The following is a 26,996-nucleotide window of genomic DNA, read 5'->3' as shown; positions in this document are numbered from 1 at the left end:
ATCCAGGGCAACATCTGTTATCTGAAATACTTCAATTGGTATACCATCTATTCCTGGGGCCTTATTTTTTGCTATTTCCTCCAAAGCAGCTTGAATTTCTTCCTTCATTCTAGGAATATTATTTTTGTTTGACAGTTGTGTTCTTTCAGTATTCGATAGATGTCATTTCACTGTCTTCTTTCTCGCATGATTTCTGCTGATAACTTGGCACTTATTTGCTCTCCTTAGTAAGTTCTTCTTGGTTTGTCCCTAGCTGCTTTCAGAATTCTCTCCTTATCTTTGGTTCTGGCAAATTTTACTATGATATGCCTTAGTGTTTTTCTTTTGGGGTCTGTTCTATATAGTGTTCACTCAGCTTCTTGAATATATATATATTCTCTTATTCTTCATTATGCCTAGAAAGTTTTCTTCTAGTAATTCTTCCACAACTTTTTTGATGCCTCTACTGCTAGCTTCTTTCTGCTCTGGGATTCTGATTACGGTCATGTTATTTCTCATTATTATTGGGTTTTTTCGTTTTCCTTTCTTTTTTATTCTGCTTTTTGTTCTATCAGATCAGTCGTGACAATTCTATGTTCTATTGCACTGTTTCTGTGTTCCATCTCTTCAACTCTGTTCATATGTCCTGCCATCATTTTGACAGCATCTGAAACATTTGTTCTCATATTTTGGATTTTTGGGGTTTTTTTTGTTTTGTTTTGTTTTTTTAAGCCTCTAATGCCTCTTTTGTTTTATCTGCATTGTTTGGGATTTTTTTTAAGCTTCTCTTAGTTTTTGCTTGTAGTGTCTGATAATTCTTCAAGTTTGTCTTTCACTCATTGACAATATCGTTCTTTTAAATTCTGTGTCAGAAAGTTCCATCACACTTTTGACTTCAGAAAATCCATTGATACTTTGTCACTTTTGGTGGTGATATCTTGCTTTGTGCTCTCATAGGGTGGGATGTAGCCTGTGTCTTAGGAGATATTGTTGTGTTAGATTTTTTCATGCCTGAGGCATGATTTGAAGATTTGATTTGAAGTCACTGCTCCAGAGGATGGTGGGACAGCTACCCTGCCTGTGTTTCTCTCCGAACTTTTGACTCAAGAGAAGATTTGCTTCAATTTGGGAGAGAAAAGGCCTGTGAATTAGCAGCCTCCTCTATCAGACAATTGCTGCAACTAGGCCAGTCCAAGGTGCTCTGGGCTAAAAGCAGCTCATGCTTTGTCAGGGGAGATGAAATGAAATGGTTCACCTGTGATACTGATTTCTGGTGCAGTTCAGAGGGGTGGCGGTGAGTAGTCCTCCTGGTGTTGGGGTTGGGGCATCCAGGCTGTGGCACCTACGCCTCCAGGTGGTGGATCTAGGACCTCCCAGTGGCACAGGCAGGACTTCTGGGTAGCTGGCCGGGGCTTCTGAGTGCTAGGGGCAGGAATTAGTCAGCAGGCTTGGTTCTCCAAGAAAAGGCCCAGTGGACTTGCAGACAGTGGGTGGATGTGTCCCTACAGACAGATAAGGTCCTTCAGGCATGTTCAGGAGTCTAGGGGGCAGGGCTGGGTGCTTCCAGTTGGAGGGGGAAAGGGCCCCACCAGGCAGTGGTGCCATGATCTAGTGCTCCAGGCAAGACAGCATTCTAGGGAGCACTAATAAATTTTTAAGTCAGGTACCTACTTAATTGACTGGGTGCGCGGTCATGCAGGCAGAGTGCAGAGATGTAGGCGGAACATTGAATGTGTGTGTGTTTTACAATTAGGAGGCAAATAAAGTTTATCCATTGCAATATATTTTTTTCACTTTAAGCTGGAGATAGAATGATAGACTTTTGTATAATCAATGATTTAGTCATAGCAAGTACACATAGATTTCACCAGCTGGAATGGCTAGGAATGAGATTGATTATATCTGTGGGGGAAAAATTCACCCAAGAATCTTAAGATCAGCTGTGAAAACTACATCAGGTGCTGATTGTTGAGCAGACTATCAGTTACTCTTATGCAAGTTCATGCTGAAGCTAAGAAAAATTAAATCAAATCCATGGGAACAAAAATTTGACCTTGAGTCTATCCCACCTGAATTTCAAAACCATCTCAGGAACAGGCTTGAGGACTTGAACATTAATGAGCAAAGATCAGATGAGCTGTGGGAGGATATCAGGAATAATTATCCAGGAAGATTGCAGAGGATCATTACAAAGATAGAGGAGGAAGAAAAGACCAAGGTGGATGTCAGAAGAGACTCTGAATATTGCACTAGAGAAAGAAGCCAAAGAAAAGGGAAGAAATTAAGGAGCTAAACAGAAGATTTCAAAGGGCAGTGCAGGGTGACAAAATAAAGTATTATAATAAAATGTGCAAACAGTTGGAGTCAGAAAATAAAAGGAGCTGACCTCACTCAGCAATTCTTAAGCTGAACAAACTGAAGAACAAATTTAAGTTGCAATACTTAAAGATGCTTTGGGCAAAATACTTTATGATCCAGGAAGATGGAAAGAGTATAGGGAGTCACTGTATCAAAAGGAATTGACTGAGACAGAAGAATTTCATGAAGCAACACATAAGCTAGATCCTGTGGTCATGAAGGAAGAAGTTCAAGCTGCTCTGAAAGAATTGGCAAAAAACAACTCCCCAGGAATTGATGGCATATCAGTTGAGATATTTCAACAGACTCTGCCCTCCATGTGCTCACTATATTGTGCCAAGATATCTGGAGGATTCTGAAGCTTTGTCTGACATACTTTGGGCATGTTGCAAGGAGGGACCAGTTCTTGGAGAGGGATGTCATGCTGGGGAGGGTGGAGGGACAGTGTAAGAGAGGAAGACTCTCAATGAGAGGGATTGTTTCTGTGGCTGGTGTAATGGGGTTGGATGTGTCAGAGACAATAAGATTGGCACAGGATAGTGCAGGATTTAGTGTTGTACGTAGGGTTTCTATGAGTCACAGGTGACTCCATGGCACTTAACAACAAAATAATATCTAAATTCCATCAGATTCAATCAGAGGTTCTCTACCTTCTGAGTGACTTCTAAATTAAGAGTTTAATATAGAAACTTGATTATTATTATTGAGATTTTGTTGTTTGCTTTGGCAAGAATCATTCTTAGATGGAATTGTGAATCCAAACTTTTAAAATGGATAGTTCTTTGGGGCATCTTGTAGGGTGAAGGAAATTTTGTTCATGACCTGTACCCATTTAGAATTTCCAATTAATTAGCTAAAATGGTATCACTTACCATTAATAATAAAAGAATACCAGAAGAATGTCTCTTTGTGCTTTATTGACTGTGCAAAGGTATTTGTGTGGATCATAAGAAGTTGTGGCTGACATTGAGATGAATAGGAGTCCCAGAGCACTTAACTGCGCTCTTGCAAAACCTATACCTGCCCTAGGAGGTTGTGCTGCAGGGGAACACTCTATGGTTTAAAATTAAGAAGGGAGTGTACCAGATTTGTATTATCTTTCCATACCTATTTAATCTGTATACTGAGCAAATTATTAGAGAAGCTGTATTCTATGAAGAGGAATGTGGCATCATGATCAGAGGGAGACTTATCAATAAGCTGCATTATATATATGACACAACATTGCTTGCCAAAAATGAGGAGGACTTGAAGCACTTGTTACAGAAGATCAAGGAATGCAGCCTTTGGTATGGATTGCACCTCAAGGTCAAGAAAACAAAAATACTTAACAATGGACCAAGGGGTAACATCATGCTGGATGGAGAAGAGATTGAAACTGTCAACAATTTCATCTTACTTGGATCCACAATTAAAACTCTTGGTGTACCAGCAGGCAGAAAATAAGGAGACACATTGCACTGTGAAAATCTTCAGTTAGGTACTTCTTCATATTATTGAAGCAAAATGATATCAATTTGAGGACTAAGGTGTGTCTGATTCAGGCCATGGTCCTTCTAATAACTTGCTATTCATCTGAAAGGTGGACAATGAATAAGGATGACAGAAGAAAAATTATTGCCTTTGAGCTGTGGTGCTGAAAGAAAAGCATTGAACATCCCATGGACAGCCAAAAGAACAACCAAATATGTTTTGCAGAGTGAAACTGGAGTGCTCTTTGGAAACAAGAATAAGGTTTTGACTCATATATGTTGAGCATGTTGCCAGGAGGGTATATTCCTTGGAGAGGGACATGATGCTTGGAAAAGTGGAGAGTTGATAAAGGAGAGGAAGATCATCAACTAGATGGATTGACATGGTGACTGCCGCAATGGGCTCTTGTGTGCCAGGAATTGTGAAGATGGCACATGATAGGACATCATGTGAATTTGTTGTTCATAGGGTAGCTGTGAATTGTACTCGACTTGATGGCATGTAACAACAAGTTAAAATGAATGTCAGTTCTAACCTCAAATACATATGAGAATAGAAAGCAATTATCATCCATTTAAGAGTTCATAGATGCAAATTTTTTCGGAACTCAATTAATTCTTCTCATGGTTAACCCCATTTCTTTTTCTTCTCCATCAATTTAAGTTCAGTCATGTAGTTATAAAATGTAGGAGTAAGAAGATCTTAGAGATTTTCTATACCAGGGAGTTTTATCTGTAGTTTTTCATTACAGAGGGCCCAGAAACATATTGAAATTTTACACATTTTTTTTCAGAACTTTCACTGAATTATCAGATGAATCTGACTTCAAGGAGGATCAAGGCAAGAGGAGAGAGGGAAGTTGTCCAAGAGTTGTTCAGCAGGCTAGGAATAAATCCAAACCTTCTGGCCTTTAGTCCAGAACTTTCCCTCTTAATCTCATTTACAGCCTTAAACATAGATCTAAGCAGTGACCACTGTTGTGTGCCCTCAAGTTGGAAATGACTCATTACTAACCCTCCAGTGGGATTTTCAGACTCAGTAAATCACATAGGAGGAGATTTCCCACTCTTCTTCCCACAGAGGATTTGAACCATGTACCTTTGGGATAGTAACACAGCTTCTTACCAATAGTCCAATAGAGCTTCCTAGTGAGTACTAGCAGGTAGTTTTGCAGCTTTTCTATGTCAAATGTTTAGCCCTTAGCTGGCTTCTCTTCATAGCACCCATTGTGCTGGAATGCTGCAAGCTAATTGTCATAGTCTAAAGAAGCCATATTTTAAAAAAGAAATCTGACATGGAAGAAGCAAGGATATCACAGAAAGCCAAATAGAATTGAGTTTTTAATACTTTTTGGTGTCTATATAGTGCTGCCCACAGCACTGGCTTTTTTAATTTTTGAGGATAATTGTGAGTCAAAAACTTAAGGTGCCTCTGCTTCCTCCTTGCCTGGGTCCTAACAAAATGAGTCGTGCATGCTTCTTCTCCACCTTTGTAGAAGTTGTTAGTGACCCTCCAATTGATTTAGAATCATTGAAACCACATGTGTACAGAGTAGGGTTTTGTTTATTTGTTTTGCAGTATACAAAGCACTTTATTTCAGATCTCGGAGAAAGCAGTGATTTTCTTCTCAAAGACTTCCTTCCTATCTGGAAGTGGTCATTAGGTTTTTATACTTGGGTTAGGATTTTGTTAGTTAAAATTACAGGAATTCTATATTTGAAAAGAACAGTTTACATATGTTGTTGTTGTTATGTGCAGTCGAGCCATCTGTGTGATTCATAGCGACCCTATGTACAACAACCCCAAACTCTGCCCGATGCTGTGCCAATCTCACTATCTCTGACACATCTACCCCCATTACCCAGTCACTGAATAAATCCATCTCATTGAGGGTCTTTCTCTCCTGCACTGTCCCTCCACCCTCCCAAGAATGGTGTCCCTCTCCAAGGATTGGTCCCTCCTTGCAATATGTCCAAAGTATCATGTAGCTTCAGAATCCTTGCCTCTAAGGAGCAGCCTGGCTTCACCCTCCTTAGGTCAAACCTGTTCATTTTCTTAGCAGTCCATGGTATATTCAATACTCGTCTCCAACACCACAGCTCAAAGGCATCAATTCTCCTTCTATCATCCCTAGTCATTGTCCAGCTCTCTGATGCACAGCAAGTGATTGCAAAGACCATGGCATGTATCGGGCACACTTGAGTCTCCAGACTGACACTGTTGCACTTCCATACTTTAGAGAAGTCTAACCGCAGACTTTCCCGTCCCAATACATCTTTTAATTCCCTGGCTGCTGGTGCCAAGAGTGTTGACTGTGGAGCCAAGCAAACCCAAACTGTGAACAATCTCAGTCTCTTCACCATCCATCATGATGCTACCAATCGGCCCAGTGGTGAGAATCTTTGTTTTCTTGATATTGAGCCTCAATCCATACTGAAGACTGCAGTCCCTGACCTTTCACAGCAAGGTCCTCAGTTTCAGCAAGCAGGGTTGTGTCATCTGCATAACGCAGATTGTTGATGAGTCAAATCCTGATGCCACATTTCTCCTCATAGAGCCCAGCCTCCCAGATAATCTGTTCTGCATAAAGATTGAAAAGGTATGGGAATAGGATACATCCCTGGCAAACACCCTTCCCAATTTTGAACCATGCAGTGTTTCCTTGCTCTGTTCTGATGACTACCTCCTGGTCCAAGTATAGGTTTCACATTAGTAGAAACAAGTGTTCTGGGATTCCCATTCTTCTCAGAGTAGCCACAGTTTTTTATGACCCACACAGTAAACCTTTGCAGTAAACAGACATTTTATGAAATAGTTAACATATGACTAAGGAAAGCAGTTTTGAAAAGGCAAATGCTAATCCAGGAAAGATGCATCTCCCTTCCTGGGTTTTTAAGGCTATTGCCTTTGAGAAGCAAATTGCCAGATTCATCCCAAAAAATGTTTCTAGATGAATTCAAACCCCAACCTTTTAGCTATTAACTGAGCATTTATCTCCTTGTGCCACATTTTCCCATTCTTTCTCTCTTTTCCCTATTTTTTCTCCTTCTTTTCCCCCATTCCTTTCTTTTGTCATCTAATCACTTATCTTTTCTCTCTTTTCCATACTTTTTTTCTATTCTCCTATACCCCTGTCTCTTCCTCTCTTTTTCAACTTCCTCTCCTCCCAAGTCTTTTGCTCCTCCTGTAGGACCACCTGAACACATCTTCAAATAGCTCCTTATCCCTAGGCAGCTTAGGCTACCTGTCACTAAGGTGGAGTAAGCCTTTCTTGGGGAGCCTTAGCCCCACCCCGCATTAGCTGTGGCAGCTTGCACACTATCCTAAGCAGAGTGCCACAAAGCAGCACCTGCTATTGGCCAGTAGGCCTGCCAGTGACTGGCTTGCCCTTCACGCAGGCGCCTGCAGTAGCTCAGCGAATAAAAAAGGCAATCTTCAGGCTGTGGGTGGGAGTAGAGAAAGGGAGACTCCAGTGGGCAAGGAATTGCTCCAGCGATCGGATGAGTGCAGGCAACTCTCGGAAGAGAACAAGCAAGCAAAGAGCAAGAGACTTAAGCGAGTAGGAGGGAAGGAGACTGGCCATTAGCCAGGCAAGCGGATGGACAGACAGACTGAGCAGGCGCTAAAGAACCTCCCACTGGTTCCCTCTTGTCTTATCTTTTGAAAACCAGGATTTTACCTTTTCCGTGGCATCTGAGGGAGATTACTGGACTCTGCTGACTTCAGCACAAGCTAAGATTTCCCACTTACAGAAGAAGGGCTAGCCCAATCCTGCGAGGAGGGAATCAAACGCCCCTGCCCCATTTCCCCTTCCCTCCCCCACCATACTCGGTGCGCCAAACCCGCCCTTCCCTAATCACCGACTTCCTCCTTTTCTTTTTAGCATGGTGACTGTATGGACAGTCTGACAGAACAGAGACTGACATCTCCTAATCTACCAGCCCCTCACCTGGAACACTACAGTGTTCTGCATTGCACCATGACCCTGGATGTGCAAACTGTAGTCGTTTTTGCCGTGATTGTAGTCCTCTTGCTTGTCAATGTCATACTCATGTTTTTTCTGGGAACCCGCTGAATGGAGTCCAGCCACCTGATCTCTTGTGAACTCTTGATTTGATTCCATCCTGAGAAGCCACCGAGGGAGTGGAGGAACAAGAGAGAGACAGAGAGAACAAGCTTTCTTAGGGGGGAAAACGTTATGAGCTTCAACATGGCCTCGCTGTGATATGTATGACGTTGGTATATTATCTTTCCCTAAATCTTTTCTCATGTCTTTTAAGAATGCTTGTGAAAGTAGTTGGTTATTACTTGAGTGGAATTGTTGGTAAATGCTTTCCGTGTGTGTGTGTGTGTGTGTGTGTGTGTGTGCGCGCGCGCGCGCGCGCGCGCCTGCATGCACACAGGAGCTTATTCTCCATCTATGTTTTGTTCACTAAACAAGCTCTACATCTTTAAATAGTGGCTTTCCTGTTTGTGATTGTTTTTTCTACTCATTTTCTTGGAACCTTCCTTTGAACTCCATTAGAGAATTTTAGTTAAAATTTCTTTACTGCCATCAGGAGTGCATTTGGATTGGTATCAGGGCAGGTGATTTGTAGCACGTAATGCTTCTTCCCCCCCCCCCCCTTTTTCAGGAAAAAAGTCTTGTTTAGAGGAAGAATTTGATGCAAGGAATTTATTTAGGGAAAATTATGTAGTCTTTAATAAGAAGTAAGAATTTGAGAAGTAATGTGGTTTGATGCCTTCAGATGGCTGTTGGTAACTGTGTCATCGCATCTCAGTTTCCTGTCCAGGTTTCAGTTTCCAATTTGTAAAGAAGTCACTTTTAAAATATTTCTTAAAGGATTAAAAGTCAATTTATTTGGAATGATAGAATGGGCCATAAAAGTGTTCTTTGGTTTTTATAAATTGCCAGAAGAATACATTGACAAAAGTTATTTGGGCTCTCTTTTCCAAAGATAGTATTTCTGGTTTTTAGCTTTGGGATTTTCTGTGTTTCTTCTTCAAAAGGCAATTCTTTACCTAGTTAGTATTTGAATATGGCTTCTTTGAAGTAATCTCACTAGCAACTATTTTCTTGAACCACATTTTAAGTGGAGATTGGTAAAAGTTCTGATGAAAGCATGACAATGCTTTTGTTTACTTACTCATGAATATATTTCTAGAACAAAATGAAAGTATGTAATGTGCTAATTGGGAATTTTGAGTGCCCCAGAAAAAAATATCTAAATGAAATCAGATAAGAACTGGGGAAAACAGGAGCTGTATTTACTCTTGTGTATAAGATAATAGTGGTAATGGTTGTTGTCATTGTTGCTAACATTATTTTCATATTTCTTTCCACTGAGCAAACTCTTGGGACAGCCAAGAAAATATTTGTCTATGATGCCACTGAATATGATATTTTACTTGTGTTATATGTTATAGGCAGGACTTTCTCATTCTGTTTATTAGCTGACTCAAAAAGGCACTATTTCCAGGTCATTGCTGTAGTAATGATTCCAGGCACACACATGTCTACACACATCATTCTCATGTACTCATGTAGGTGGCTGTTCATATATACTATGGAAATTTGTTGGCATTATGCTATCAAGTTTCCTGTGACCTTGTTCAATCTTCTTGGAGATGATTTTAGGGGAAAAAGAGGCTGTGAAATTTTTCTCATCACAGGACATAGAGAAAATGAATTATGTCAGACTGGATTTTAAGCATCAGATCACACTCTTGTCACTTGCCATGGATGAGAAACGAGATTTACACTCCTCCCCCCCCCCATTAGTACCATAATGTAAGCAAGATGGGGAAGTTTGCTTCCTATTGAAGTTTGATTCTTATTAAATGTGCTTCGGTCTCTTTATAGGGGAGGACTTCTCTGGTGAACTAGTAAGGAATTGTGCTGCTAACTTGAAGGCACGTGGTTCAAATCCACATGCTGTTCCAAAGGAGAAAGATGGGCAGTCTCCTCCCATGAGATTTACAGCCTCTAAAAATCACTGAAAGGTCCACTATGGGGTGGTTTTAACTCAACAGCGTAGGACAACAACAACAACAACCTGGCTAGAACCAATACTTTTTTTTCAGAGATAATCTAATGGGTTTCTTTCTCCTCTTATCCCCAATGATATTATTTAAAGTAATCTGTTATCTTGAGTGAGCATTTTGTTTGGAAACAGTATGGAGAGTTGGTAAAGAACTATGCTGAGAAGCTGCAGACCTGGGTTTTTTTATGTTTAGTGACTGTTTGGCCTTGGGTATTTTTTCCTTTACGGAGGATGTGGGATCCCTTATAACAGTGAGATTTTGTGCTGGTTGTATAATGAGACTTCCAAATTCTTGCATTCTCTGACTTTAGGAACTTGAAGTCAGGAGAGGATTCACTTGAAAGAAAGGTAGTAATGAAGAATGGGAGAAAATAGCTAATTTTAGATTTTGACCAGAGTCCCTGGGTGGTACAAATGGTTCATGTACTTTACTATTAACCTAAAAGTTGCTGGCCCGAGTCTACCTAGGAATAAAGGCCTGATGCTGCCAAGCCAAAGGTGAGTGATTTTAATCTGCATCCCTCAGGTCTGTTTCTAATTGTTTTTGGTCATTCTTCTAGGTGGTATAGCACTGCTTGTCGATTTGTTGTACAGAGGTAACTCATGATGGCTGTGATGCTGAACACTGTAACCCTAATGTGCCAAATGTGATATTGGTCACCTATGGCAGACAGTGTTTGGTGGAGCTCCCAGATTAAAACAAGCTTGGAAAGAGGAGTGGCACGCATTTCCAAAAGAGCTTGCCTCTGGAAACCCTATGAACTTGGAGAAATGAAGAAAGTTCATAGGGTCGCTATGAGTCGCTTACAACTTGACGGCATTTAACAACAACAACAACAGCAGCAGCAGCAGGATCTAATTCTGGAAAAAGTTGCCGTTGAAAACCCTAAGGAGCACAGTTCTACTCTGACACACATGGGTTTTATATGAGTTGGAAGTGACACAATGACAGCTAGTTAAATGATAAGCCTTCTCTTCTGGTTATCTGACTTACCTTCGACATAGAGACTGTGATTACCTATTTGTGATGGATGTATGACAATGCATGTTGTGGGTTCATGTACCTGCCTTTCTGTGCATGTTGAAGTATACACACTCCTGACTTTGGTTGAAGGTAATAGGAAGCAGGGTGTCCATTGAAATCTACAGTTCTGAAAATCTTCTGTGTGGCAGCACTTCCTAGTGTTGTGTTTGACTGGTACTAGGATGGATGAAGGTTTTCATGCCAGTCCTTTCCCATACTCCCTCAGGCTAGCAGAGTCACTTAAGTGAAAACTTCCTTAAGTAATTTAGCTGGGAAATGTGCTAACACTTTTCAAATATCTTATCTTTAGGCAAAAAATGGGATGGAAGTTGCTAGCCAGTTGGTAGGCTACTCTAGAGCAACCAGAGAGAGTTTGCCCACTCATTACCATTGACCTGATTCTGATTCATAGCTACTCCTGTTGAGTTTCTGAAACTGTGACTTTATGAGAGGAGACTGCATATTTTTCTCCTGTGGAGTGACTGGTAGATTCAAACAGTGACCTTTCAATTAACAGCCCAATAAATTATGTTTTATGCCACCAGGGCTACTCTAGAAGGAGTTTAAGGAATGGAAAACAAGAAGTGTGAGTATGATTTTTAACATGTATGAATCCTAGAGGTTTGACATTTCACCCTCAGATATAAGATAATGTGGAAAACCAGAAAATGGAGAAAATTATAAATGCCACCTAGAGGAGTAAAACCCTCTGCACTTTTCTTTTTTCTTTCTGCCTCATCATCTTCTTTTTCATTTTCCTAGCTTTCTAGATATGCTCTTTCCCTTCCTTTAAGTGGGTGAAAAGTAAAAAGAACAGGACTTTTTCTTTTCTGATGTGTTCCAGCTTTCCCCATCAAATTCTCTAATTCTCTTCCCTTTTTTCTCACTTTTTGGGCTTCCCAGACTTCCCAGAGGTGTAAAATTCCAGGTTAGGGATTTTAATTTTCAGCTTCCTACCAGGAAATTCAAGAAAATGCTCTTTTTTAGTATCCTAGCAACCCTATTCAACTCTTGCTGAGAGCTTCAGAGCCCACCCTTTAAAAGATCTAGGCACCCACGCCTCTAAAGATGGCTTTGAAAATGGGACAAAAAAATAATCACCCTATTGTTTTCAGATGCCTAGCAAACATGTTTATAGCAGGCATACAATGTTAGCTTCATTCCAACCATAAAGACTATTTTTCAGAAGGCTAGTAGGTTAAGATTCATCTTTTGTCATCACCTTTCCTAAGACAGAGACATCTCATTGAATACCTTTAATGAAAAGAGAGCTTCAGGGTCTAACAAATACTTTTTCTTCCTAACTTGGCTATGGAATAAGGGGAGTGATAAAACTATATTTGTTGTTGCTGTTATTACGTGCTCTCAAGTCACTTGTGACTCATAGTGATGCTAAGCACAACAGTCCTAAACTCTGCTCTGTCCTGTGCCAGTCGCACTGTCTCTGATACACCCATCCCGATTACCCCAGTCACTTAATCAATCCACCTCACAGAGGGCCTTCCCCTCATGCACTGTCCCTCCACCCTACCAAGCATGATGTCCCTCTCCGAGGCCTTGTCCCTCCTTACAACATGTCCAAAGTATGTTGGACAAAGCCTCAGAATCCTTGCCTCCAAGGAGCTGCCTGGTTTAACCCTCTCCAGGATGAATCGTTTTTTTTTCCTAGCAGTCCATGGTACGCTCAATACTCTTATCCAGCACCACAACTCAAAGACATCAGTTCTCCTTCTATCCTCCCTACTCATTGTCCAACTCTCTGATGCATAACAAGTTCTTTCAAAGACCATGGCCTGTATCAGATGCGCTTTAGTCTCCAGAGTGACACCATTGCTCTTCAGTACTTTGGTGAGGTCCCTAACAGCAGACTTTCCCAACGCAATACATTTTTTAATTTCCTGGCTACTGGTGCCAAGAATGTTGAATGTGGAGCCAAGCAGACTAAAGCTATGAACAGTCTCAATATCTTCAGCATCCATCCTGATGCTGCCAATAGGTCCAGTGGTGAGAATCTTTGTTTTCTTGACATTAAGCCTCAATCCGTATTGAAAGCTGCAGTCCTTTACCCTCTGCAGCAAGCGCTTCAGGCCCTCCTCAGTTTCAGCAAGCAGGGTTGTGTCATCTCTATAACGCAGATTGTTGATGGATCTTCCACCAATCCTGACACCACATTTCTCCTCATAGAGCCCAGCCTCCCGGATAATCTGTTCTGCATACATGTTGAAAAGGTATGGAGATAGGACACATCCCTGGTGCATGCCCCTCCCAATTTTGAACCATGCAGTGCACAATCAAGTGTTCTGGGATTCCCATTCTTCTCAGAGTCAGCCACAGTTTGTTATGATCCACACAGTCAAACGCCTTTGCATAGTCAATGAAACACAGATACACATTCCTCTGGTATTCCCTCTTTTTAGCTAAGATCCATCTAACATTAGCCACAATATCCCTAGTACCACGACCCCTTCTTAGCCGAGCCTGCACTTCTGGCAGTTCTCTGCTGATGTGTTGTTCCAGTTGTTTTTGGATAATGTTCAGTAGAATCTTGCTTGCATGTGAAATCAATGATATTGTGCTATAATTTCCACACTCTGTTGGGTCACCCTTCTTTGGAATGGGAACAAATATAGGTCTCTTTCAGTCAGTTGGCCAAGTGGTTGTTATCCAGATTTCTTGGCCCAACTTGGTGAGTATGTCCAGGGCAGCATCTGTTAGCTGAAATATGTCAATTGATATACCATCTATTCCTGAGGCCTTATATTTTGCCATTTCCTTCAAAGCAGCCTGAACGTCTTCCTTTATCACCAAAGGCTCAGTATATTCTTTCCATCTTCTTAGGTTGGATTAAACTTAGCAGTGGTACTCCATTTTCCATTTAGATAGAACCCTATTACTTGAACAGTGCATCTCAATTTTGTTAATTTCTCAGCTGTGATGTGGTGTTAGAGGCTTTTTCTCTCTGTATAACTGATCTTGCAGGAGTTTCTTACTGGGAAAGCTTAGCAGATGGAAAGATCAGTTTGATTGTGAGATTGATGAGCAAAGCATGGGACCTGGCTCAGATCTTCCCACTTCCTTGTGTTCATAATTCGGTTGCTAAGGAAGTGAAATGATACCAAGAAACATGCGGATGAGGTCATCTTCTGCTCTGCACTGAGACATAAATTGAGAATGCTTGACTCTGATTAGAGGGCACACTCTGACCTTTGCAGGGATGAGACAATGCATGCCCTCATTACTCTTTGTCTGCCCTCTCATCCTCTGCTCCCTTGGCCTGTGCAGTGCTTGCTCTACTTAGAAATGTGATTAGAAATTGATCCTTTTCTCTGAAAATAACAGTCTCTCCACAAGGCATCCACCTGCAGTGCCTTTGCCTTAAAATGTGACATGGACAGAGCAGAGGGATCTTAGACCTTAATTTTTAAACTTGTTCTAAGCCAACTGGGTTTCTAACTTTCCAGCAATCTTCAATTAGAGTATATTTGTTTCTATATTTCAGTTTAGCTCTTTAAATTATTTAATTCGTTGTGATTTTCCCTGGCACCTAAGTACAATGTAGAGAAACCACAAAGGAAAGAGCCTCTAGGGAAGAAAAAACTGAGGAAATTGTAATGATAATACTAATGACAAGTGCACAAGCCTATATAGTTAAAACAATAATTCTACATCTGTTTTAATTTGAGTGTCAAATCAATCTTATCTTCCCATTTTTACAGGTAAGGAAAGTATAAAAATTCAGGATATTTGTGGAGGAATAGCGAGTCTGTCTTTCAAAATAGGCGAGTGAGTCAAGAGTTCCTAGCTAATGTGAAGTGGGATAAGGTTCTGTGGGCTGGAGGTATGTGAGTCACTCTTAAAATAATACTGACATTCTCAGCTACTTACATTTTAGTTTGTAGCAAATTTTATTTGTGCAGCACTTTCACACAGAATTATATATCTGTTCAAAAGGTAAGGTTTTTATTACTTTATATTTGTGTAGCACTTTTGCAGAGAATTATATATCATATAAAATGATGCCTTTTTGTCTTGACAATCGAATACATGGTTCCCTTTAGTCTTATGAAAACTCACTTATTTGGGATCTACAGGGAGCCAGTCTTCATTTGACTGTGGATCACAAAAAATTGTGGCTAACCCTGAGAAGAAAGAAAATCCAGAACACTTGAATGTGCTCATGTGAAACCTGTTCTTGGACCAGGAAGCAGTTGTTAGAATAAACCAAGGAAATACTGAATGGTTCAAAATCAGGAAAGGAGAGTGTTAGGGATGCATCCTTTTCCCATGCCTTTTCAATATGCAGAAGAGATCATTTTGGAGGCTGGACTTTAAGGAGGAATGTGGCATCAGGATTGAAGGAAGACTTATCAACAACTTGTGTTATACAGATATAGTCTCCAGTATAGATTGACATTCAACATTAAGAAAACCAAGATTCTTACCACTGGACCAATTGGCAGCACCATGACAGATGGAGAAGAGATTAAGATTGTTAACAATTTCCGCTTGCTTGGAAACACAATCAAAACTCTTGGCACCAGCAGTCAGGAAATCAAAAGATGAGTTGCACTGGGAAAATCTGCTGTCAGGGATCTCTGAAGAGTGCTAAAGCATAGTGATGTCAGTCTAGAGAATAAGGTACACCTAATCCAAGCCATAGTCTTTGCTATAATTACTTGCTATGCATCTGAGAGCTGGACAATTACTAAGGATGACAGAAGAATGGTGCCTTTGAAATGTGGTGCTGGAGAAGAGTGTTGAACATACCAAGGTCTGCTAAGAGAACAAACAGGTGTGTCTCAGAGAGAGTGAAACCAAATTACTCCTTGGAGGCAAGGGTTTTTAAGTTCTGTCTCACATAGTTTGGGCACATTGCCAGAAGGGACCATTCCTTGAAGAAAGACATCATGCTTGGACAGGTGGAGGGACAGCACAGGAGAGGGCAATCCTGGATGAGATGAATTGACATGATAACTGGGGTTATGAGGGTAGATGTGTCAGAGACAGTGAGACTGGCTCAGGATTGGGCAGGGTTCAGAGCTATTGTGCATAGAGTCACTATGAGTCACAGGTGATTCGATAGCACATAACAACAACAATAACAGCAAAATTAAAATGCTTTGAAGAAATTGCTGTTTTTATAACCTTTGGAAATTTGCCACCTTACCAAGAACAAGTACAAAGGGACTTTGATCTATCAGTGAATGTCTAATAATGTAGTCTTCAGCTTGTTCTCAGTCTTTGCTGAACATTCAATTCACTTGGAAAGATTTTAATCCACAAGACCAAAAATATGACCTTGAACCTATCCCACCTGAATTTAAAAACCATCTCAAGAACAGGTTTGAGGCCTTAAACACTAATGAATGAAGACCAGATGAACTGTGGAATGATATCAAGAATATCATCCTTGAAGAATGCAAAAAGGTCGTTACAAAGACAGAAGAGGAAGAAAAGATTAAGATATATGTCAGGAGAGACTATGAATATTGCACTAGACTGCTGAGAAGCCAAAGTAAAGGGAAGAAATGAGGAAGTTAAAGAGCTGAACAGAAGATTTCAAAAGGCAACTTGGTAAGACAAAGCAAAGTCTTATTACAAAATGTACAAAGAGCTGGAGTCAGAAAATCAAAAGGATGAACTTGGCATTTCTTAAATGGAAGGAATTGAAGTACAAATTCTAGCCTTGAGTTGGAATACTTAAAGATGATCTGGGCAGAATATTGAATGATCCAGAAAGGATCAAAAGAAGATGGAAGGGCTGGAGGCCACAGTGAAACACTAGCCAAAACCATGTTTCACAACCAAGATGACAATTATACCACTGTTTGTAGTCCTCGGGCCATGATTCATCAAATTGAATATGCAATGGAAGCTGTCAAACAAGGTTCAGACACAGTTAGTTTTAAATTAAAAGCCTTATGCAGTATTGGTTGCATTGTAGAGGGCCCAGTCAGAGCTTACAGCTCATCAGAAAAAAAAAATTCTTCATATTGGTGCAAGAGTGACATTCACTTCCTAAGAAACATGCCTCTGGAAACTCTATGAACTTTGATAAATAACAATAGTTATAGGAAGGCTTCAGGCCTTTTATTCATAGGGTTGCTATGAGTCGTGCTCGGCTCGATGACAATTAGCAACAACATTGATATTTCAGTTGTGGGTCTTACTGCTGATGCTAGCCTGTTAAATACCTTCATTGCTAAGAGTGTTTGGATTTAAGATTTGTTTTTGACAGAACTCTTCCTCTCTCTCTCTCGTCTTGTATTTCTAATCAGAAACAAGACCCAGATACCAACACAGTGGTATGGTTGGAGACCATATGGTGTGGGACTGCTCATTGCTGGATATGATGATATGGGCCCTCACATTTTTCAAACCTGTCCATCCGCTAATTATATCAGCAGTAGAGCTAGGTCTATTGGTGCCCACTCTCAATCAGCTCATACATACTTGGAGAGACATATGTCTGAATTTATGGAATGCAATTTGAATAAACTGGTTAAACATGGTCTTTGTGTCTTAAAAAGGACTTTTCCTGCTGAGCAAGACGTAACTAAAAAGAATGTTTCTATTGGCATTGCTGGTAAAGACTTGGAGTTTACGATCTATGATGATGTGTTTCCATTCCTTGAGGATCTTGAAGAAAGACCACAGAGAAAGGCCCAGCCTCTCAACCTTCTGATGAACCCACAGAGAAAACTCATGAACTAATGGATAAGTGATAACTAGTCTACATATGTAATATCAACGTTGTAAGAATGCAGTAGCATAAAACTGAATCACAGTAATCTATACATTGAACCAAGAAACAGCAGAGTAGTGGAATGATATGTTTTAGGGATCAGTCCAGATGAGAATTTTTTCCAGGTAACATAATTGAAGCTATATAGTGGGGTTCATGGTTTGTTTTTTGTTCTATTTTATTTTAGTTTTGAAAGGGTCTATGTAATCATTTTCTAGAAAGTGTAAGATATCTGTACTACTCTTTCTATATGCAAAACATGGCTTCTTTGTGGCTTTAAAAGACAATTATGTAATAAAATTATTTCATCTGCTGGTGAAAAAAAAAAGAAGATGAAAGGTGTACACAGAAAGAACTGTCTGACACATGAAACAACACATGATCAAGAGGCAATGGTGATAAAGGAGGAAGTTTAAGCTTATCTGAAGGAAGTGGCAAAAATAATGCCTCAGAAATTGATGGAATAGCAATTAAGATATTTCAACAAACAGATATTGCCCCGGATGTGCTCACCATGTTGTGCAAAGAAATCTAGAAGAAAGCTGCCTGATCAATTGACTGGAAGAGATTCATATTTATTTCCATGCCAAAGAAAAAAAATTTGACCCATCATAGTGTGGAAGTTATCTAACAATATCAGTAATATCACACACAAGCAAAATCCTGCTGAAGATTATACAAAAATGACTGGAACACAGTACATCAGTGGAGAACTGTGAGAAATACGAACTGGGTTTACAATAGGCTGTGGCACTAGCGACATCATTGCTAATGTCAGAAGGATTGTGGCTGAAAGCAGAGAATTGTTGTTGTTATGTGCCATCAAATTTCCTGTGACCCTATGTATAACAGATCTGAAGTCTGCCTTGTCCTGAGCCAGTCTCACTCTGACACACCTACCCTGATTGCCTTAGTAACTGTGTCAATCCATTCCATGTGGGGTCTTCCTCTCCTGTGTTGTTCTTCCAAGAATGATGCCTTTGTGAGACTGAGATTCAAAATCCTTGCCTCCAAGGAGAAACTTGTTCTGACCCTTTCCAAGACAGACTCATTTGTTTTCTTCACGGTCCATGGTATGTTCAAGACTCTTCTCCAGCACCACAACACAAAGGCATTAATTCTTCTTCTGTCATGCTCAGTCATTGTATAGCTCTCTGATGCACAGCAAATAATTGCGAAGACCATGGCCTAGATCAGGAGCACCTTAGTCTCCTACTGACATCGTTGCTTCTCAGTACTCTGGAAAGGTCCCTGACAGCAATTCTAATACCTAAATACCTATTGCAATTCGTCTTTTGATTTCCTTACTGCTGGTGCCAGGAGTGTTGATTGTGGAGCCGAGCAAACTAACTGTTAACAACATCAATCTCTTCTCCATTCATCATGGTGCTGCGAATTGGCTCAGTGGTGAGAATATTCGTCTTCTTGATGTTGAGCTTCAATCCATATTGAAGACCACAGTCCTTGTACTTTTGCAGCTAGTGCTTCAGGTCCTCCTTAGATTCAGCAAGCAAGGTTATGTCATCTGCATAATGTAGGTTGTTGAGGAGTCTTTCTCCAATCCTGATAGCACATTCCTCCTCATAAACCCCAATCGCTTGAATGATCTATTCTGCATATATACATTGAAAAGGTTTGGAGACAAGATTCATCCCTAATGTACTCCCTTCCTGATTTTGAACCATGCAGTGTTTCCCTGCTCTGTTCTGAGGACTGCTTCCTGGTCCAAATATAGGTTTTGCATAAGCACAGTCAAGTGCTCTGGGTCTATGCAAAGGCGTTTGACTTTGTGGATTACAACAGATTGTGACTAGCATTGAGAAGACAGAAACTACAGAACACTTAATTGTGTTCAAGTAAAAGCTATACTTAGACTAGGAAGCAGTCATCTGAACAAAGCAAAGCAACACTGCACAGTTCAAAGTCAGGAAAGGAGTGTGTCAAGGATTTGTCCTTTCTTCATACTTTTTCAATCTATCTTCAGAACAGATAATTTTGGAGGGTGGACTTTATGAAAAAGGGTATGGCATCAGGATTTTAAGAAGACTCATCAACAGTCTGCACTATGCAGAGGACACAACCTTGCTCACTAATACTGAGGAAATTCTGAAGTGTTTGCTGCTGAAGGTCAAAGACTACATTCTTCAATATGAATTCCATCTCAACATGAAGAAAACAAAATTTTTTCACCGTCAGGCCAATTGGTAGCACCATGATAGATAAGAGATTGAAGTTGTTAACAATTTCAGCTTGCTCAGATCCACGTCAACAGTCTTGGTAATAACGGTCAGAAAATCAAAAGATGAGTTGCAGTGGGACAGTCTGCTTTCTGGGACTTCTGCAAAGTACTTAAGATCAGTGATGTCAGTCTAGAGACTAAGGTGCCTCTGATCCAGACTATTGCCTTTTTAGTTGTTTGCTGTACATCAGAGAGCTGGACAATGACTAAAGATGGCAGAAGAAGAATTGATTCCTTTGGACTGTGGGGCTGGAGAAGAGTATTGAACATAATATGGATTGTCAAGAAAACAACACATCTGTTCTGGAGCAAGTGAAACCAGGTTGCTCCTTGGAGGAAGGGATTTTGAACCTCTGTCTCACATGCTTTGGGCATGTTGCGAGGAGGGACAAGTCCTTGGAGAAGGACATCATGCTTGAAAGGGTGGAAGGTCAGTGCAGGAGAGGAAAATCCTGGATGAAATAGATTGACATAATGACTGTGACAATGGATGGAGGTGTGTCAGAGACAGTACAATTGATTCATGATAGGACAGAGTCCCTCATAGGGACAATATGAGTCATAGTCGACTCTAGACCACATAATAATAGCAACAGCTAAGTCTTCAGTCTGAGACAATTTGATTTAATTATCTTAGAATAGGGCCCAGAATTGATTAAAATGTAAGGAAATATAAGCACCACTGCATTCATTAGCCTTTATATATATATATATATATAACCAAAAAAAATCCAACACAAACCCAACCCCCCAAAAAAACCTACCTCCAAACACCACACTTACGTTTTACATGAAAATTTCCTCAGCAGTGTGAGTTCCCATTCAACAATTTTACTGAAGTTGTTCAGTAACATTGACTACATTCTTCATAATGCATGAACACGTTCTTGTTATTTATGTTCTGACTTTCCAATTCTATTAATGCATTTTTATTCTCCCCTTACTTTTTTGCTTTTGTTTTAATTATTTGCTGACTGGACACATATAGCTGATTTTTTTTAAGTTGCACAATGCTTCTGGTTGATATTAATAATCTTGTGAGTCATGGTGCTAGTTAGCTATGTGTTGACTTCTCAGGGGTTGGTTTCAGTTCAGTGTTTAGAAGAATATCTTAGAACAATAATCTTGGAGAATCCTCTGGTTTCAATCTGTTCAGTATGTATGTTCTTTTGTTTTAAAAATTTGAATTCATAATTTTTCCCCCCTTCTATTCTATTCGAGTTACTCTATATTGTAACTTGTACCCAGGTGCCATCTAGTTTTTCTAGTCTCAGAGTAGATGAGGCCGATTTCTCTTTTAGACTAGTCTGGTTTCTGTCATTTTCTTTTGCTCTGGACAAGTCAAGACCAAGAGTTGCATCTTAGATAGCTGCTTGAAAGCTTCTAAGACCTGAGATGACACTCTGTTAGCCTTTGCATCTTGTAAGCTACTGTACTCTTTACTGTCTAGTCCTATCCTCTGTTCCCTTATACAGTTTGGGATTTTAAAATCAAACTGGTTAAATTATGTTAATTTATTATTCTAGATCCTAAAAGGTTTTTAAAAAATTAATAAAATTTACTGTTTTAAACATTTGTCGTCTTGCTATGTAACTTTGAAATGAAGATTGACAGACTTTTCTAGCATCAGCTCATTTGAAAACTGGATAAATTCAATTTATTATGTTTTAAAAATATTAAGCATTAGAAGTTTGCTCTTGCAGTTAGAGGGCCTGTGAACCATTTTTTATAAGTGGTCAACAATGTAACATTCACTGCTCTACTGTACCCACATATTCATGAAATAATGAAGCGCGGTAAACTTAGTGAATCTTGTGTAGACATTTTATGGACAAAATATGCTACGGTTATAACAATTGGCTGCTAAACTCATAGCCCTATCATAGAAAGGAAATTAGGTTCTTGACATCTTACTAATAAATTGGGTTATAGGCTTCAGGACTCCCTGTGTTATTCAGTGCCTACGAACCATATGTTTCTAAATTAGGTCCAGAATTTGACTACGGGTTTTTATTACTACTCCTCTGTTCTTCCTGGAGAAAATGAAATATTGTGGATATAACTTTAAAAAAAGAATATATTTTCTTTTTAAAGGGTTCAAGTAATCCTTTGTACAATTTTGTTTTTGTTTTTGATTAGCTCACCTAGTTCCATTAACCTAGTGACTCTGAGCCCCAGCTACACATTGGAATCACCTGTGGAGTTAGTAACAAGAACAAAAGTAATTCTTAGATTCTATGGAGGAAGCTCTGGTTGTGTAGATTGTAGAGAGTGGCAAAAGTGGTGCCTCTCTAGTGGTTTGAATCCACTAGTGGCTCCTCAAAAGAAATATGATGTATATGTGTGTTCCAACTAAATGGGAGTGAGGGGAAGAGATAGTGAATTTACTTACAGAGAAGACCTGATTGAGTTGGTTATGAGTGGGCCCTGGTATCAATGTTTTCTAAAAGTTACCTGAAATGAGTGGAATGTTTAGTCATGGTTTAAAACCACTGCTGTGGAATGGCTCAAAGTAAATGCTAGTTCAGCCTGAGTCCAGCATATTATACCCAGGAATAAGCAGGCATTGCACATGACCAAATTTCATTTTAGTTTCATAGTGTTTTGCAAATTGTAGGGGTTTGTTTCAGCTCTGAAAAAAGAAGTACTCAACTTCATGGGTGTGAGTACCCTAAGGATCTATTTGGATTAAAAAAAATAATAATCAGGTCTGAGATGGCTTGAACCTTTTAGGAAAAAAAAAAGATAATTCTTGCTCACTTGGTAGGTGACCTTGGGTAAATTACTTCTCCCATCTGAAATTATTTTCTTATCTGAAAAATGAGCATAGCTGGATTAGTGAGTCTGAAAGAGTTCCACTAGCTTTCATAAAACAACACCACCACCACCAAAACCAAAACACAGAATAAAACCACAAGCAGAGAGGAACTCTGCTGGCATAGTCTAGCAAGCTGTGCATCTCTGATAGTTCAGAGACACCAGTGGCTCTGTAATAGCAAGATAGGCAGTATCTTCCCATTGCAATTTACAGCCTCTGCTATGAATTGGAACCAACTTGAGGGCAGTGAGTTCAAGATGAGTTTTCACAAATTTTGAGTTGTTATTAATAATAAAGATGAAAATGATTTCAGCTCCACAGTCAACCCTCTTGGCACCAGTAGTCAGGAAATTAAAAGGCGCATTGCCATGGGAAAGTCTGCTGTTAGGGACCTCTCCAAAGTACTGAAGAGCAATGGTGTCTCTCTGGAGACTAAGGTGCGTCTGATACAGGCCATGGTCTTCGCAATCACTTGTTATGCATCAGAGAGTTGGACAATGACCAAGGAGGATAGAAGGAGAATTGATGCCTTTGAGCTGTGGTGCTGGAGAAGAGTATTGAGAGTACCATGGACTGCTAGGAAAACAAACAGATTTGTCCTGGAAAGGGTTAAACCGGGTGGCTCCTTGGAGGCAAGGATTCTGAGGCTCCGTCTAACATACTTTGGACATGTTATGAGGAGAGACCGGTCCTTGGAGAGGGACATCATGCTTGGGAGGGTGGAGGGACAGCGCAGGAGATGGATTGATTCAGTGACTGGGGTAATGTGGGTAGATGTGTCAGAGAATAAAATTGGCATAGGATAGAGCAGGGTTTAAGACTGTTGTACCTAGGGTTGCTATGAGTCACAGGCAACTCAATGGCACATAACAAGAACAACAACATAAAGAGTTTCTTTCTCATTGCTTTTGAGTCAAAACAAACTCATACTTGACCCTCAGTGGGTTTTCAGAGCCTGCAAATCGCACTCAAAGAGATTGTCCATCTTTCTCCTTGGGAGCAGCTGGCGAATTTAAAAAACCTGCCTATTGGTAGTTCCCAACCTTAGCTGCTTGAGCTTAGTCAAAGAATCAGTTTTCAAATGAAATTTCAGCCAGATACTGTGATACAAAATATAAAAAAGTAGAGCTGATTTTGTTAAATGGGTCTGGAGTGGGCGAACAGTAGTCTAAAGTTCACCTTAAGTCTTACCAGTGGTTATCTTGGTTGCTAGGGGAATGACAATTATAAGAATAGAGATGACATTGCCCAGTGCAGTGGCTACAGATAGGACATTCATTTAAGTCGTCTGGATTCCTAGAGGAAATCTTTAAGCTCCCTCTCACTGCCATATTTTATATATGAGCTAGAAGGACAAAGGAATTTGTTTTGGGTTGTAGTGATGGATCCTGATGCCTCAAATCAAGTCATTGACCCCTCAAGTCTGTTACTTGCCCTATTAGACACTGGCCTTATACTTCCTTGGGTAGGTCAAAGACCTGGGTGCTCTCAGATTTGGTTGGAGAGAGTAAACTTGAAGAGAATCTGGGAGAATGAGATTATTATGTAAATGAGGAGGGCTGGTAGCCTACTGGCAAGAAGCTGGACTGCAATCCTGAAGGCATTTGGTTAGAATCCACCAGCAGCCTCCTTCTGTGCAATTAACTGCTTATGAAAACCCATCGGTGGTCATATATGGGCCAGCTCTGACTCAATGGCACAAAATAACACCAACCAGAAGTCCTTGGGACACCAGTCAGTGAAATAGGGAAAACCACAGAATTTTTTCAGGTCATGTTAGCTCTCCACTCTTCCGGTGTTCAGGAGGTTGCACTGTATATTCAGACAGCTTTAGGAGTGGCTCAAGCATCACTGTTCTCCTTGTCTGACTGCCTTCATCAAGGACAGAAAACTATACACCTCCATGCTCAGCTGCATGAAATAATGCTGCAGAAATAATGTGCTAAAAGCCCATCCTCGATCCATTCAGAGTATGGTGCTTAAAGGCAGCAGCTACTTTTAGCTGATCATTTGTACCTCCCAAAACATTTCATATATCCACTTTTTAAACTTTTTTTTCCAGCTGCTTGATGGGAGGACTATGCAGTAGGTGCCTTGTGTTTGAGATAGAAGTGGGAGACAGTGCAGAATCCTTTCAAGTTAAATGCTGAAAAGCCTGTCATGGTGGGAAGACTCAAACAATTTCCTCCTGTGTGACTTACAGCCTTGAAAACCCAATGGAGGATCAGTTATGAGTCAGTTTAAACTTGACAGTGTTCAGGTTTCTTTTATCCACTTCACTGGGTCACAGGGATCCAAGTAAAACAATAAGCAAAACCTAAAAAAAGTTTAATTAATGGGAGAGTCAAGAATTGAGTATTCACTAGCTTCACTTGTTTCCCTCTAAATCCAAGTAAAAAGTATCTATGCACATTCTGTACAATAAATTTCCCTAAGCTTTCCTATGCTGTTTAACCTGGCTTCTCAAGAAAATCGCCCTATAGGGTTGAAAGGTCCAAAGAATATTATTAATAAATCCCTTCATTACCTTTGGCCACAAGCACAAAACAATCTCATCATTTTGCATTTGTCTGAGTCTTCCCACCATGACAGGCTTTTCAGCTGGTGGATTCACACCACCATAGGAGATCAACCTTTGGGTTAACAGTGTAACTCTAGGCAAATTACATCACCAGATCTCCCCAATGCCATGCCACTAGAAAGGATTAGTCTTCTCCACAATGAGATAAAGGTAAATAATCCAATAGAAAAATGGACACAGGATATGAACAAACACTTCATTGAAGAAGACATTCAGATGGCTAACAAGCACATGAAGAAGTGTTCAAAATCCCTAGCTCTAAGAGAGATGCAAATTGAAACAACTATGAGATATCATCTCACCCCAGTCAGAATAGCAAAATTTAAAAGAACAGCAAACAACAAATGCTGACTAGGTTGCGGAGAAACTGGAACCCTCTTGGTAGGAGTGTAAAATGGTGCAACCACTGTGGAAGGTGGTATGCTGCTTTCTCAAAAAGTTGCAAATCGAGATACCATTTGACCCAGCAATTCCACTACTGGAAATATACCCCAAAGAGACCATAACTGACATCCAAGCAGATATATGCACACCCATGTTTATAGCGGCTTTGTTCACAATAGCAAGGAGTTGGAAACAACCTAAGTGACCATCAACAAACGAATGCATAGAGAAGCTGTGGTATATTCACATAAATGGAATACTATGCTCCATTGAAAAACAAGGAGCTCATTCAATATTATTCCAAATGGGTGACCCTGGAGGACATTATGTTGAGTGAAGTATCTCAGTCACAAAAGGGCAAATACTGCATGGTGCCACTGTAGTAAAACAGGACTGACATCGGGGTTGGGGAAAGACTGAGAAAGATGGGTTCAATAATGTAATAGGTTGAAATAGATAAAGGAGAAAACTATATAAAAGGGATATATGATTAGGTAGGTTTGTCATGACAGGAGTCCAGAGTGATGGCTGCATAGTGGTGTGGACCTGGGGGAGGGACTGTAAAACAAAGAATTTTTCTTTTCCTTTTTCAAGATGGTAGTTTACTAAGTGGGAGAATTGGGAGGGGAGAAAAGAGCAACAATGAATGACTGGAAATCCAAAGTCCCTGTAAATTTTCATTGAAATTAATAATAAATTTTTAAAAATGACCAACTGTTAAAAAAAAGGGATTAGTCTATTCTACAAATCAGAAAAATGAGGCCCATCGCTAATTCTAGCTTGATTCTCTGAGTTTAAACTTTGTAAACTATAGTGTTATTTAAAGTTTTTCTAGACAGCTATATCTTCTAGAAAAAGTACTTACCTGTACTTCGAAAAGACTTTGCAAGGATGTGAGTTTTTGGCCCTATGAGATGTGCAAACCACTTTAGTCTTTCAGGAATGATGATGGATACTTGTTTGTGGTGTGCTGGAAAGCAGAAGGCCACTGACCTAGGAGTTTTTGTTGTCTTATAGATCTGTAATCTTGGGCAAGTCACTTAACCTCTCTGAGCTGACTTTCTTGTCTGTAAATTGATGCTGATAATCCTTGAGAATCTTCCAGATAGATCTCTTCAATGGGTGACTTGACACAGTGGTTGTTGATGTTATTATATACTGTCAAGTCAGAACAACTCATAGCTGACCCTCCAACTGATTTCCAAAGGTAGTTAATTGCATGGGAAGAGATTGCCCATCTTTCTGTCATGGACTGACTGGTAGATTTAAACCATATGCCTTTAGGTTAGTAGCCCAGCTCCTTACCACTAAGCCACCAGAGCTCTCTCGATACAGTAAAGGGCTCATAAAA

At 40.1% G+C, this 26,996-nt stretch overlaps 1 protein-coding gene and 1 pseudogene across 1 annotated transcript in view; both read left to right on the top strand.

Moving 5' to 3' along the window:
* Positions 1-7,232: 7,232 nt before the first annotated feature.
* The window catches only part of ARHGEF9 (Cdc42 guanine nucleotide exchange factor (GEF) 9), a 693,374-nt gene continuing 673,610 nt past the window's right edge, over positions 7,233-26,996 (top strand). The window contains exon 1 of the mRNA XM_006901889.1: positions 7,233-8,049. Coding sequence (XP_006901951.1) covers positions 8,041-8,049 — 9 coding nt within the window. The 5' untranslated portion in view covers positions 7,233-8,040. The remainder of the gene's footprint in view (positions 8,050-26,996) is intronic.
* On the top strand, positions 16,666-17,603 carry LOC102864586 (annotated as a pseudogene).

Source organism: Elephantulus edwardii, unplaced genomic scaffold, assembly GCF_000299155.1.
Source record: "Elephantulus edwardii isolate Elephantulus edwardi_28Jun2011 unplaced genomic scaffold, EleEdw1.0 scaffold00349, whole genome shotgun sequence".
Taxonomy (NCBI): Eukaryota; Metazoa; Chordata; class Mammalia; order Macroscelidea; family Macroscelididae; genus Elephantulus; species Elephantulus edwardii.
The sequence above is the reverse complement of the archived record's forward strand: the minus strand, read 5'-3'. Positions and strand labels throughout refer to the sequence as shown.